This window comes from Megalops cyprinoides, chromosome 25, assembly GCF_013368585.1.
Source record: "Megalops cyprinoides isolate fMegCyp1 chromosome 25, fMegCyp1.pri, whole genome shotgun sequence".
Lineage (NCBI taxonomy): Eukaryota > Metazoa > Chordata > Actinopteri > Elopiformes > Megalopidae > Megalops > Megalops cyprinoides.
In genome coordinates, this window is record NC_050607.1 from 11,091,782 (window position 1) to 11,107,399 (window position 15,618).

General features: G+C 45.5%; 1 protein-coding gene across 1 annotated transcript in view; it reads right to left on the bottom strand.

Moving 5' to 3' along the window:
- The window catches only part of syn3 (synapsin III), a 96,610-nt gene that overhangs the window by 61,041 nt on the left and 19,951 nt on the right, over nucleotides 1-15,618 (bottom strand). The window contains exons 3-4 of the mRNA XM_036520506.1: nucleotides 15,474-15,531; nucleotides 2,635-2,726 (exon numbers count right to left, since the gene is read on the bottom strand). Coding sequence (XP_036376399.1) covers nucleotides 2,635-2,726; nucleotides 15,474-15,531 — 150 coding nt within the window. The remainder of the gene's footprint in view (nucleotides 1-2,634; nucleotides 2,727-15,473; nucleotides 15,532-15,618) is intronic.

Sequence of the window (15,618 nt, forward strand, 5' to 3'; positions counted from 1 at the left end):
CCCGGCCCTCGAAAAGAAACGCTTTAATGAATTATGTTCACGTCCGGAATGGGTGCGGAGTGTTTATTTGCCCTAGGAAAGGATACCCCGGCTAAGATGCCCTTTGAAGAAGCAGGCCCACGGCTTCAGGGACCTGGAGGTGTGCCCCGTGTGGTCGGAGGCTGTACCCCCGCCCGCCCGTAACTTGAGTGCCGCATAATCTTTGTGTGTCTTTGGGGAACCGGCAGTCTGTCTGGCCAAGTCTAGTCACTTGTGGGGGGGCGGGGGGGGGGGGGTGGAATCAGACAGCAATCTGCTACTGCAATCAGCCCCTTCCATCTCCATGCTGTAGTTCCTAGAAATGCCGGGAAGATAAGTCTTACTGAGCCATGACAGCGCCGGGCCGCCCCACCGTTGTTTATGTCTGCGGTGATATAACAGGTAGGCTCTGCCTGATGTTTGAAGTAATGAAGGGTTCACAAAAAATCCCTCCAGACAGGATCGTCTTTTATCGAGGCAACGCTGTGCTCTGGTGGTTTAAACCAGAAGGTTGTGAGTTCAGATCTCAAATGGCTGCTGTTGTATCTTTTGGAAAGGCGCTGCGCCTTAATTCTTTCAGTATCCAGCTCTATAAATGGGTCAGGTGTAAACGTGCACTGCCATGTATGTAAACTGCCCTGTGGACAAGTGTGTCTGCAATGAATGTACATAATACATTCACTGTGCGATAATGACAGATTCTGCTTCCGTTCAGAGGGATGCTCCTCACAGCTCCCTCAGTGGTTGCATCTCATCCTTTGTGACGCTGGCCATTTCCGCAGTGATCCTAAATTTTCAGTCCTGGCACTGTGATCTGTGCCTCTCCTGCCTATACCTTTCACTCCGTCCTTCATGACTTATTGATAAATGCTGAGCTGGGCCTCAACTGGCTGCAGTGAAATGATTTCATCGCTTTGGGAGAGATGGTTCGGGGGGGCGGAGAAGCTCTCTGGCACATCTCACTGCAACTAATCTTAAATGCAGCTCAAGCCGAAAACAGAAATGGCACTGGCTATGATCATGACCGCATGAAAATCATGTGTAGAGCCCGTTCAAGTCTCCTCTTTTCAGAAGGATGTTTTCCTGTAACAGCCCCCTGTGAAAGATGTGGCTTTGATAAGGTATGATTTAGACAGAACAGAGAGCGGGCCAAAACTCCAGGTGTATATTTTTGCATAAAATTTACTTCTCGCATAAATAATAACCGTCCTCCTCCCGTGCACACAGACGTGCGCATTTTTCTTGATGTGAGCTCCACCTTTTATGCACCAAACCTCTCACTGAGAAGTATAGTACACAAGAACGTTTTTCTAAATCTGGCCACAAAATATGGTCCCAAGTGTCACTGTTGGTTTGGCAGATTGCTACAGCTCCTTCCTGTGTTGTAGCTTCGGAAGAGGCCTCATCTGTGCAACTCTGCCACAAGCTCCAGATTCACGCAGCTGATGTCACAACTGTCCCGCTGCTGCCAGATCTCCAACTGCTGTCTTTAGGATTGACGTCGTCTCTTTTCTCACAGAAAGATAGGGTAGGATATTCGTGCATGGTCTTCCTGGCAAGGTAGCAACAGCCCCAGCAGCCTTGAACCTTGTGATAAAGGACGCTACAGTGGAAACCAGGAGGTTTTTTATAGCCCTCACTCGACCTCTAATGTCTGTTTGAAATTTACTGACAGCTCTCTAACTACGACCATAATTACACAGTAGGCACTTCTACCGGGCTGCTTCTGTGAATAACCTTCAAACACTGGCATTGCTTCTCTAAAGTTCCAGAAGATTCTGTTCATTCCCAAACAGTCCATTACACTGTTAGGATTTATTTTTCAATAAGGCAGATGTTAACATATCTGATGCATGTTGAAACAGTAATTTCCAAAATGTACACTGTTGCTCCGTTCATCTTAAAATTGCACATTTGCACACTTGCACTGGGCATCTGTTTTTTGTTAATAAAAAGTATAAATACATTTTCAGGCCACCGTATGCAAGACACCCGACACTGGTTCTATGCCCTGTGAACAGAACTGCTGACATTCGCTGTATGGCTGTGAAAGTCAAGGGAGACTAAGCTCCACACCACGCATCGAATTAGCTTATTGAATTAACTCATCAGGGACCAAATTCCTTTGAGTTCAGAGGCACCGATGATCTCAACTCTTTGCAACACCATGCTAAAATAAGAGAACGCTGCCATTAGGAACTGCATTGTGTGTGCTATGAGTCTGGAGTGTAGCACAGCAGCATACTGTGCATGTATGAGTACAAAATACAATAATGCATCACACAGAGCATTTACAGCCATGTGATATATGAGTGTGGTTCACAGCTTTAACCAGACTGTGATGGAATATCTGTGGAATGAATATTTATGTGATGGAATACATTGTTATGCAATAACTATGTGCTGGAAATACTACTCAGTAGAAAGGCCAAGTGAGAGTGCAGTGGCAATCTCAGTTGATGATTTCCTGCTGGTCTTGTCTTTCGTCAATGTCAGGACAGACACATTTCTTTGCAATATCACTGAGGGGTGTCCCAGTAAAAGTTCAGCCAATATTTTAAGCCCATTTGAAATCTTTGAGCAACTTATCTGAAAAAGGGACGAATCACAACTTACCTGACCACCCTTGTCCCGCCCCTCATGGCCTGCATGTCAATCACACATCCACCATTGACATAGGACGCAAGGTTGATCTCCGAGAATTCTGCCTGTAAAAACACAACAAATGCAGTTAGAAACATGCAACATGCTTTTTAGCTGCCCAAAATGCAGCCATTCTACCATAGCGACCCCAAATCATTTGGGCTGCCATTTTTGACTCAAAATCTCAAACGAATATGAATAACAAATCGGTCATTAAGCAACAAACAACATGTACTCACCTGTTTCACAGCACAATACAAACATCAGGGCAAAGTCTTGTTTTTTTTTTCCTATTATGAATGATCAATCATTGATCTGTTTGGGAGCTTCCATTCACACAAAAGTATGTTACCTTATATGTCTACATAGGAACTGTCAGCAATTTATGATTATGACATCACAGCGTGACCACAGCTGCAATGCCGCAGAGTTAATTACAGAGAGAATTTTAGGAAGCCACGCCCATGAAGCTGTTCCAGCCGCACAAAATGATATTGGGTCATCTCGCAATTTCACTGCACTGTGCCATAAAGACCAATTACCTAAATTGTGTCTCACAAAGTCTGAATTTTCGGCCTCTGTCCAGTTTCCCAGGGACCGAGACAAATTGAGTTACCCGTGTAAGTTCTCTCCAGCACGGCAAGCAACTTGTGACTGGGTGTGACCTAATGACTTAATTAAACTCAATACTGAGGTGGGGCTGTCTGGGAAACTGGGCACTGAGGGACAGAATGGGATTCTGGGAAAGGAAAGAGTGGCATATCAAGATTCTGGGAACGTAGTTAGGGGCCAGAGCAGGATTCTGGGAAATGAAGTCATTTGCCCTTGTTTATTCTGTCCTCCCTTACAACGCTAGTGAAGTGTGACATTAGAAGCTTGCAGCAGATACAAAAAAGAGCAGATCTTCACTCAGGCTACATATTTAGAGAGATAACCATGCTGTGTTTTGCTGCCAATTGAAATCATCAGACCCAGAGGGACATAGAGTTTTTTTTTTTTTTGCTTCCTGAAAGATCAAAAGGCGTAAAAGATTTGGACCAGTTCTGTAGACTTCTGCTTATCTGCAGCTCCTTTTCTGGCAAGCAGTGTAGGGTGTTCTCCTCTGTGTATGTACTGCGTTGCCATGCTCCTCTGTTGACTTCAGCTACTGAATTTCATTTTAATTGGAATACTTCAGTTTGCCTCCTGTCCTTTGGAGTATTGTCTTGTACTTTCAGGCATTTAAGGTGCTTATGCAAGAGGCCTTGCAGCTGGTCTGCATTGACCAACTCTATGTTTCCTTACGAATTAAAGAATAAATTGATAACATATGGTTTAAAGAATACATCTATTAAGATACGTTTTTTTTTTACATCGTGGATTTAATATTTCTCATTTTCCACACAGTGACATATATTGCTTCTCCCTCAGGGTATCCAGCGATACTCTACTGGTCAATGCACCAAGACATAGCAGTCTGTACAATAAAGGAAGCCTAAACAACACACATCAAAGCTAAACAAATACTGTTCACCGTCATTTTCTGGTTTGCTCAGGGCAGTGTCTTAATGGAGACAATATAATATGTCATTGTAATCCTGGTCTGAGACATACATTTAGCTCTGCATATATGGATATTCCACAGTAAGGCCTGCAGCCTTACATTAAAAGCCAGGGCATGACTGAGTTAGGGAATGCACTGTGGTCAAATCCTAAGGCACAGAGCTACTTTCCCATGCTAAACTGCACTGTTTACTATAGATATTGTCTACATGTCATCTACTAGCTGGCGCTGACACCTCTAAAGGCTTACTCCCATCTCCCATCCATCAGCATACTGGGTGACTTGTTGAGTGTTAACACCCCTCTCTGAGGAGAAACGGTGTGCTGAGAGGCCAGGATTAGACATAGCCAATGACCAGGATCAGCGAATGAACCTGACCCACAGTTTTACCGCTGTGCTGCAGACCACCCTCTCTTGGCTACTGAGGACACAAACAGAGAGGCTGCTTCCTCTCCCACCAGTCTAGAGAGGACTGACTGTTCCTGACATGTGACACAATGACTCATACACATGTAACAATATCCATTACTGCATATTTCCTGGAGTTTATCTCAAAACTGGACATGGCGCACTGTACACTGGCCTGTGACAGCTTCATTGTAAGGAGCTCTGTACTGAATAAAAATAACCGGAGTTGAAAAGTCATATCTATCAGGTCACTTTAGGTTGTGTCACCTTTGGGAATTCTTTGTGTGGAGATAGCCAGAAGAAACACTACCCCCCTCCCTTTTGTGGGCTGTACAGAAAATAATATTTACACACATTACATCCTCTTTGGCAGGTCTAAAATAACTAGCCAGAGGCAGATAGGACAGCCAAGCTTGTCCAGAGCACATTTATAGTCAGTGGTTAATATAGCAGCAACAAAACAACATGAGGGTCAATCTGACGAGGTGTCGTCATCTGTCCTACTTCAGGCTCAGCAGGCCTCTCACATGTTTTTGCAGTGGGAATGAAAGCAGGCCTTGCAAAGTCCTCCCAGGGATGCATTACAGCTCACAGGTTTACAGGAATGGCTTTAGTCAAAAAAAAGTGCAGCCCAGGGGCTAGAGGCCCTCAAATGCGGGACTTGAGGCTCGTTTCTGGAGGGAACGTGGGAACTAAACGGAGGTAGGACCCTTCTTCTGTTCCCCATGACCTAAAAACAGGATTACCCACGAAAAGGCTGACAGTCTCGACAGACTGCAATGGTAGACTATTCCCCTCCGCAGTGGTAAATCACTCAGTTATTCACTGGCTTTTTCCCAACCGTGCTTTTATCCCCAAGATATGTTGTTTGGGGGCCGAACATGGGGTCAAAGTTCAAAATTTTGGATGCCTATTTCTGAACTATTTTTAGTGTTATTTTCTTATCAAACATCCAAAAGGGCAGTTTGACTTAGGATTTCATAACTCCTGTATTTGCTTATTAAAGGTCCTTATCCAGACTGGTTTAGATTGTGCACATTTTATATACACATCTTATCAGTTCATGACTCTGGATATGTTTTAAAAGGAGCACCTGAATCAAGGGAACCTCACTGCCTCAACTAGCAATCAGTCCTCCTGATAGCAAAATCAGTCTCCTCATAATACACATTATGGGAATCTTCAGGTTAATAGTGTAGGGGTACGGTGGAGTGGGTGTTAATGCTTGGGCTTTAAGACATGCAATGTATGCTTAAACGTACAGCTAAGTCAGTCCCTATTCCCTATTCAAATTTTTCAACAATATAAGATATCAGAACCAGAGATCATAACTTTGCTGTTACTTTCATTGGAAGCTGATTCATTAGCCTTATGCCACACCAATGTGATCACCAAACTAAATTTCCCTATAAAGGTAACAAAGGTGCTATGTGTTAAAAAGGACTGTAAAGTAGTGAGGCACACTATTCAGTAGCATACAACTTCATAAGACAGCTCGTCTTTTGCGGAGGGGGGGATTGCCGCTTGGCAGTGAAAACGAGCAGCCGAACCGACAAAGCGCAGATTGGTAAAAGAATAAACAGCCTTGTTTGCCATTTGCTCTGCAGTGAGAGGGGAGAGCAGGGAACGGGGTAAACGCGGTAATCTCATTTGCAGAGCGACGTGGTGGAAATCCTTCAGGCCCGTCCAGCGCTGACTGGCGTCAGCTCTCATCGTGCCTCAAGGACACGTCTTTGGCCCGCTCCTTTTTTTACTATTATTCTTTTTTTACCTCTCCCACAGATTCTCCAAAGATACCAGCCCCCCGAAAGAAACATCTGTGTCCTCCGTCCCTCCCTTTCCACGCTCACAGGATCTATGGTAATTGTCCATGCAGAGAAACTGCGGTCTCCAGGGGCCCTGCGGTGCCAATGGCTGTCACCAGATAAAGCTGCGAGCGGCTGTTTTCAATGGGGACCGAAGCCCACACAATTCTCTGCTCTCTCTGCCCTCTTCTCACTCGCTCACTCTTTGAAATGGCTGGCTCCGATCGCCGCCGTGGACACTGAGGATGAGCAGTTGGGGACTCGGTAGGCACACAGACCGCAGTATGTTTCCCATCGCCATGGTTACCGCTCAGATAATGCATTCGGGCCACTTGGATTAGTTCCTACCCTGGGAAAGGAAAACAGGAAGCAGTCACCAGGACAAATGCCTCGCTCCGATTCCAGCCTTTGCCCCCAGTGTTATCTGTATGACGTCAGCTGGCAGATTTCTTCGCTGCCAAGGCTGAGAGGCAGGAGTGGGGCTGCCGAATAGGTTAGATGAGCTCTGCCTACCTAGGCTTTTAGAGTGTTTTGGTTCCTCAAATGAGTACCAAATCAAATGATACAATCAAATAGCAGACTTATTATTATTCTTTCCAATCTATGTTTTCTACACTTGGCTGCTGTTTGAACACAGACTGAAACAACTGATAAAGTACGTACTTCAAGTTAAAGCGTAATTCTCAAATACAAAATGACAGTATCAATAATTCTGTGGTTAACCTCAATTGACCCAGAGAGAGCAAGCAGAAAACGAGCATCCAGGACAGAAAGGGTTAAGTGGCATGTGAGGTGTGAGGGTGAATGAAAGTGTACATAAATCAGACATTCTAAAAACTAATTGCTCTGGCTGCATGAACCTGTGAGCCGTGTCAGAAGAACAGCTGTGGCATTACAGAGCTGCTCTGGTAGCGTTTCACATTTGCAGCGCATCGTCCCATAGTTAAACGCAGCGGACCTTCGCCTCGCGCTCAGTAAACACCAGGCTCTTGTTAATATGCGAGGTAAGCCGAGGAGTGGAGCGCACGCACATCCCTGCGCATACCGCAGCCCGGCGCCCTGGCAGGGCCCAGCGCTGGCAAGCCGCTCCGCATCTGAAGCGGCAACTTCCAAATATGGTGACTGGCCTGTCCGACCCACGCTTTGTTTCTCCGCTCCCCAACGCAAAGCTCATCTGGAATCTTTACGGGTATTTTTAGCGTTCCCCTAACGGGCGTCACGGACGCTCAGGTGCACGAGGTCCTCGGGCCAAGTCACGTGACCACCCCCCCCCCCCCCCCCCCCCCGGCAACCCCCCCCTTTTAAGCTTTGACCGCTAGCGTAGCTTTGTTGTGCAGAAGTGGGGGGGGGGGTGGGGGGGCTTCAGGGACATGTGAGTTAAACACGATCGAGCAGTTGCTGGGAGAAAGACAAGAAACAGGACCGACTGAGTCTATAATGAGCCACGGGACCTGAGAACCTTTAACCTACTGTGAAACAGTGAGGGGTTGCTGTCAGGGTACTGGACTCGTGACCTAGGGGTCGTGTGGTAGGATCCCTGACGGCGTACCAAAGCTGCATACTTAACCTATGTTGCTCCTGCGAAAATCCAGCTTTATACATCTCTAATAAATTAAAAGGGCTGGCAAATCAATGTAAACCACCTGATGAGCCAGGCTCTGATTCCGTCACGTTTTATGATGCTAATACGTGCCTGTAAAATATTCATAAATATTGTGTATTCCAACACCAAAATATTCATAATAGCAAAACATTAGCAGGAAAAAACAAACCAGAAATTGATTATTTAATCTCAAATCAGCCATAAAAGGATGAATAAACAACATGTTAAATAAATCCTTGGAGCTGCATGTACGCAAATGTACCAAGCGCACTGGGGCATATGACTTTTGTGTCTTGGTTTTCTCAGGAATGCAACGCACTAACCAGCAGAAGAGATTGTGTGGGAAGGATGGTGGTGTCTGAGAGGGACAGGTTTCTGAATAGGACACTGCCGAGCATCATGGGACACATACACTCCTCTGTTCCTGAACACAACTTTTCAAATATTTAGAAAAGAAAAAGCTGAATCCTGTGCATCTAGCCACTACATAGTGTACTGCATCGACCTTTAGCAACCTCAGAGCTGTGACACAGAACCTGACTGGACTCCTAGATCAGTTGCTGAATTGTGTTTGAATCTGGCCTGCTTCAGCTCCTTTCCCAAACAAACTGCCTTATTCACACTTCTCCCCAGACTATCCATTCTGTGCTGATGCAAAATGAAACTTCAGTCTGAGTACACCATAAGCATACCTTTCTATTACCTATTGCATGTGTTACTTGTAATGCATATGTGTGTATTTCTTTGTGTTATCACTTACTTACTTGCTAAACAGTTCCCTGCTAATATCACAGCTAAAGTTCACCACATGGATTTCAGACTCTCAGACTCATTTTTCAAAACTAACTTTAAGTTGAATAAATTATGCTGGTCTGCTGTTTATTCACTGATGAAAGCAGCATGTTGTGTGTTTAAATCTTTTCATTTTTTTTTCCATATCTTTCATCAGCACAGATTCTGCATTTCTTTTTCATACATGCACCTCTTTTTAAGGCTTAAATAAGTTTAGCAACAACAAGTTTAATTTTTTATTTTGTGGGTTGCTGTACAGCAGAGAACATTCTTACCAAAAGCAGAGTTTACTCCTTGGCCTTAACACTGTTTTTAGTGGCAGGGTTCAACATATGATAACAGCAACCTACCTTTTAAGAAGCAATGATAACAAGCCTTGAAGGGAGTATTACTTGGACTATTGCACAGTAAACAAGGGGTCCTAAGGAGGATTCTCCACTGGTCACATGTACGCTTCAACATAATTGAGCCGTTTTTAGCTCTGAGCTCCTCTCTGTTACTCCCAGTTAAACGCCCATTAAAATCTGTCTTTCCAGTGAAGAAAACAATGTATTCCCCCAACGAACATTTTCAAATGTGGCTGTCCGTGGTTCAAAATCTTAAAGATGAACTGGCAAGGTTTGTGGTTTTGTTTTCGCACGGTTTCTTATGAAGAATATTTCGGTTTTTGCAGAATTAATCTCTTCTTCTTACTGGCAAGGCATTCGGATGAACTGCTGTCACCTGGGGGGAGGGAGGGAGTGGGAATTTCTGTTCTGTTGATGCTAACAAAGCACAGCCCGGTCTGTTTGTTGTCCTCCTTCGATAAAGTCAAGCACCATTTAATGTTCTCCAATCGCTGACTGCTCAATGTGAGTCAGAAGTACACCCAGTGCTATCATTAGCCCAGTGTCTGTTTAAACTAGACAAGGCGTTGCTGTCCACAGCTTTTACAGTACAACTAACATTTGAAGAAATGTTTCATTTTCACGGAATGCTTCATTAAAATTTGTCATGATAAATATGGCAGTTTTCAAAAGATTCTGACCGTTCACACGTCTGGGGAAACTAACTTATCACTGCTCAGTCACTGTGTCCCACGACAGACCCAGTGTTTTCAAACCAAAGCCAGGCCCTTAATCCATTTTGATTCAGAGCAAGCTTGGAATTTGTAAACCGTGGTGGTATTTTCAACCTTGGTTCCGTTTCAGTTGAAACTGGTGCCATCCTACTCTAATTCTAACATCTAAAATTACATTCTGCTTAAAGGTTATTCCTAAAATATGTTACATGTTCCCTTTGGAGAAACGTGAATTTTATGACACGGCATGCTGTTACAGTTGATATAAATAAACAGCGGTGAGTCAGCCTCAGTAAATATTGATAAGAGCTTCACAACCTTTGACTGAGCTGGATTCATCAGAGGTATTCACAAGAGGTCTCCTGATGGGCGCCACAGAGGTTCAGATGTGCGTGTTCCCTGTTCCGGGTCACGTGGAGAGCGTGACAAAAGCATGAACTAGCAGTGGCAGTCGAAAATCCCATTATAACCGCTGTGACGGCAAGAACAAACAGGGGTTAATGAGTCCATAATGAGCTGGGGGATTCATAAACATATAACCTACTGTGAGCCGGTGAGGGGCTGCTGTCAGGGTACTGGACTCGTGACCCAGGGGTCATGTGGTAGGATCCCTGACGGCGTACCGAAGCTGCATACTTAACCTATGCTGCTCCTGCAAAAATCCAGGTTTATCAATCACAAGCGAGTTCAAATGCAAGCGATGCAATTTGTTTTATGATTTATGCCAGTCACATTTCTGGGCTGGTTTATGAAGGTAAGCAGAGCATGGACACCCGCAGCAGATTATGGGCTCAACAAAAACGACCATAGTGAATTATTCTTTTAGGAGGAATGACAATAAATGTTGGAGGAACACTCACACAAGAACCAAAGTAAACACGCAGCTCTGAGGAAAATTCTCCTCTGATCTTTATTTCACAATCCCTTATTTTAGCCACCTATTAAATCTTTGCTTTTTAGTAAAATAAACACTTGTTTCTCCCTGGAGAATGCTTGCTTATGTAGTTTTTGGAATTCAAAATCTAAAAAATAACTTAATGTGGTACCAGGTTATCGCTAGAATCTGGAGTTGTTTTGCTTTGCTTTCACACAGCTTCTTGGTCAGAGCAGGTCAGTTTTTTGCAGAAATAATCTCTTCCTCTGCCTGGAAAGGCATTTCAGATGAACTCCCCCTGGAGGAGGGAGTGGGACTTTGTGTTCTGTAGATGCTAACAAGGCACAGCCCAGTCTGTTTGTTGTTCTTTGTCGATCGCATTCTGTGTGTTCCGATCACTGCTCCCTCAGCCAGCCCAAGATTTCAGGTTGATATCCTGGTTTTCATGTCAAATTACCGTCACGGAAAGGTACTGCAATACACAGTACTGTCATAGCTGGGACGCGCAGCACGCATAAGAAAATAAGACCATTTAAAAGGGCTAGAACAGGCCACTCAGCCCATACTGGCGTATTTCCTGCCTAGCCACAATAATAATATCAGACTTTATCTGCATGATTTCTCGCCTGTCACCTAGTGATGCATCACTTAGGCACAAAGAAAAGTGTGACGTTCACACTAGTGACGTGTGGCTTCACATTGGTCATTTGGAGTCTGTTCAGTACATGACATAGTTTACCTGTTCAATGAAAATTTCCAATTTGCCGACAAACAGCTCTGTATCATGTGAATAAAATCCTGCCAGTTTATTTGTATGCTGGCCAGTCTATTTGTGTGCCTGGGCCTTGGTCACATTACCACCAAACTCAGATGGGAACTGTAGCCTAGTTCAGTAGTTTGCATTTACAAATGCCACTGCACCTTTCTTATTAATCCATGGAATAACATTCTAAAAAAAAAAAAATTCTAACAATGACCTATTTCACACAATAACCTTATTAAACATTTTTCCATAAGCCTTGGCACTAGTCAAATTATATGTTAGCCACCAAGTAAACTTGAATCAACTGAAAAGAACAATGAACCACGCCAGTAAATTGTGATAGGGACTTCAGTCTGTGGACATGCTTTAAGCCACTTACTTGGTGAAGCTGGTCCAACATCTTTTCAGTGTCATTGTCTGTTATGTGTCATTTCAATGAGATCGAGGTGGCAGCTAACGTGAGATGCAACAGAATAAATGCGAGTGAAAATGACAAGAATAGACAGGGAGAAGGGTGGGGGGTATGGGAATTCTCGCTGCACAGAATTTTGATACTGCTCAGGTCATACCTGCAATTCTCACTACCATCTGGTGCAAACCAACATCTGGTGCTGTTCACTCCTGGCTGTCACCTTTATTCCAAGGGCAATCGCAGACACGGAATTCCATTGATTTAGACATTGGCTTTATCAGTGCAACGTGTTTGGGAGCCGGCCCGCGGAAAAATCGCGCCGTCCACCGGGAGTCCCGGAACATGTCCTTCCCTGACCCCGCATACGTTTTCCCAGCCTGCCTTGCATGCCTCGCCAACAAGTGATGGACAGGCCTCCGTTCTGGCTTTGAAGTGCGCTGGAGATCAGCCGGACCAGCTGAGGGGAACGATGGCGGACTGACGCGAAGCCCATTCCGCCACATGCCATCCAGAAGATTCTACCTGCTCGTGCAGAACGTCAACACAGATGTCCTCCGCCCCGAGGGAACGGGCACACAAACGACACGGAAACCCGTCCCGCGCCAGGCTATGGTTTTCCGTGGCTATGGAGGGGAAAGCTTTGGCCAGGGGGGCCGCGCTGTCCTCACGGAGGTCACATGCCTGGCAGGCAGATGTTGCCCTGGCTGTCCTGCAGGGCACTGTTCTGATTAGCCAATGGGAGGGAGAAGATTTGGCATTTTTAGACTAGGGTTTCACAATCTTGATCCTGGAGGGTCCTTACCACACTAGGGCAACTAAACACTTAATTCAACTAATCACCCTAATTGGAGCAGGTAACCATCCAAAATTCTGAAAAGCCGAACGCTAGACCAAGCAGAGCGGCGTAATTCCAAAAATCCTGATTAACTATAGCTTTGCTAGAGCGCCCTCTGCACCGAATTAACGCAGAGCGAAACGCAAAACATCTCTGGAAATTTCAAAGAGGGCAGCCAGGCAGCTGGGCGGATAACTCACAGCTGTAACCACCATAGCTGACAGGACTACACAGGCAGACACCCTCTTTTTAAACAAAGTGCGGAGTGTGCTACATATGTGTACCCAGATAATGGGCTGCACGGCCAATAAGGCCGTATCTACAGCATTTGCCATGGAGATAAAGATGCAGACAACACCAGGAGAACAAGAGAAGCAGACTGGAGCAGCTGTTTGGGTACCTGACAGATAACTGGGGGGGTTCTTATCCTGCTCTCTAGTAAAACCCAGCTACATAAGTGAGTTTCAGCATAACGTATCACACCTGGTGTTTGCCGTTGTTATTTGGGAACAAACAGGACACTTATTCCCTGGTAACTGTTGAGATACGCTGTGAAGGTTTCACATTACTGTGTTCCAAAATTGCCAAAACCATGTGAAAGTGTTATTCGTTAATCCGGCCCTGCTGCCTCGGATTTTGCCAATAAAAGGGCGCAACGAAGCCAGAGGAGAAAGGAAAGCAGGTCTGGGCTGCGCGGAGAAATAGCTCACCGCAACAGGGCTCGCGAGTGAAATTTATCTGCGGCAGGAGGGCCTGGTGTTCTTGAGAGATACGGGTACTCAGTCGGTCTCTCTCTCTCTCCACAGCTCTGCCTGTATCAGCGGGCCTTAAGCAGCGCAGATATCAGTCCTCGAAGCAGCAGGACGGGGTGGTCTGTCAGCGGCATGGCTGCAGCCTCCAGCTGGGACCTTATAAGGCAGCGCGAGTGGCAGGCAGGCGGGCGGCAGTGGTGGCGGTGCAGAAGGGGGGGGGGGGGGGGGAGGGGGGGGTGGGTTTGGCTTTAAGGGCGTCAGTTCAGCAGAGACCAAAGGAGCAGGGAAAATAAAAAAGCTCCCGAGCTCAAACTGGAACCCTGACGGGAACGTGAAAAATCGGACCGCAAACATTCTTTTAATTTCCCCCGGTCGTCCCACCGGCCGTCTTTCACACAGCGATCGGGTTACTTGTTCAATATTTGAGTGGAAGCCTTCTATAGCACATTACAAACACAGAGCCGGGGGACCCACGGGTGGCTTGGAAGTGGCAGAGGGTAATTAGTCGGTCATTACTCTACTGAGCGGAAGAAGAGATGGGTGAGACAGACGAGGACCTGCACTGAGGGGCAAAGGGATTCCAGGTGTGATGGTCTGTTTCCGCTGGTTTAGCCTGACCCGTTAGTCTGGACACACGGTTTATTTGGTTTAAAAGGGGCGGCAGGGCTGGCTGATGGTGCCGTTTTCTCAGATCTATCAAATATTCTTGAAGTTTATCCCCCCCCACCACCACCACCAAGGTCAAAGTGTGAGCGCAACAGCAGAACTAAGTCAATACAGCCATTTCAGCTTCACTTCGGCTCTCTGATTGACTTCCTTTTCCCATAAATTCTTTTCTTTATGTTTTATTAGTAAAAAAAGTTAAGAAAACAATTTACGTTTTCTGAAGAAAGAGGGGCCTTGTTGAATCCATATGGTAAAATGCCCCTGGACTTGATTTGAAAAAACAAGATCGTATCAGCTGCCATGCTGTATGTCTAGACTTCACATAATTTTGCATTCATATTTGTATCCCAACCTCACCATCCCCCTTCAGTAATAACTAAATGTCAACACACAACATGGAATGACAGAGCATTTCACACAGGGGTCACAGGCAGGTGAAACTGTGAGAACACCTTCCGTATATTCTTGGGATCACAGAGCATGTTTAGTATCATCCTCTACCTCTTCAAAGAGTGTCTTGTTTCGTTCTGTAAACAATGAGCAGATAAATGTAGAAGACAGTGGTTCCCTCTCCATGCTAATGGAGCTTGTAAAATCCCACCAGAAAACAAAACCATAGCAAATGATGACATCAGCAGGCTTGGAAAATATAAACAGATATAAACAGGTCAACGTTCCACTTGTGTGGCCAGCAGCTTGTGGCTCTACATCTTGTCACAGTTCTCTGTCGCCATTTCAATAACAAGGGGGACACACATAACTTCCTCTGGAGTGTTGACGCAAGGTCAAAGGTTAATCAAAACGCACGGCAGAGGTGTATCTTTCCCTCTTGATTGAAAGGGAAACGAATCACTTCTAGATCTTGCTAATTGATACATGATGTCTGTCACCTCACCTGTACAGCTGGCATTGTGTAGTAATTTGCTTTGTGTTATCGGACGTGTACAACACGATCAGGAGCCTCACAAGCACCCAGAGGCATCAAGTCAATCTGCCTTCCCTACTGAGGCATTGTAACCGCTCCCAAGCAGCAACGGTTCTTATGCGTCATGTTACAGAAAGCAGGGCAACAGTGTGAAGCAAGTGCTGGTTGGGCCATTGAACTGAATTGTTCCCTTAAGCAAGAGTTCTTAAAAAAACAATGGCCGCACTAAAACCCCAGCTGTATAAATGGGAAGCGCTGCAAAACATAAGCAGTGGAAATCGACCTGATAAAAGACGTCAGCTGAGCTAACAGCGAGTTGCCTCGCCTCATTGCACAGACCATATCGGCCTGGGCGCCTCGCACATGCTACCAACCTGTTCCACTCGGATCTCGTACTCCCCATTCACCTTCTTTCCGCGGAAGTACTTCGCCCTGCAAGAGACAGAGAAGGAAGAGACAACGTGAACCCTCAAGCTCAGCCGCTTTACGGTTAATCTTCATTAATGATCCTGTTAAAGA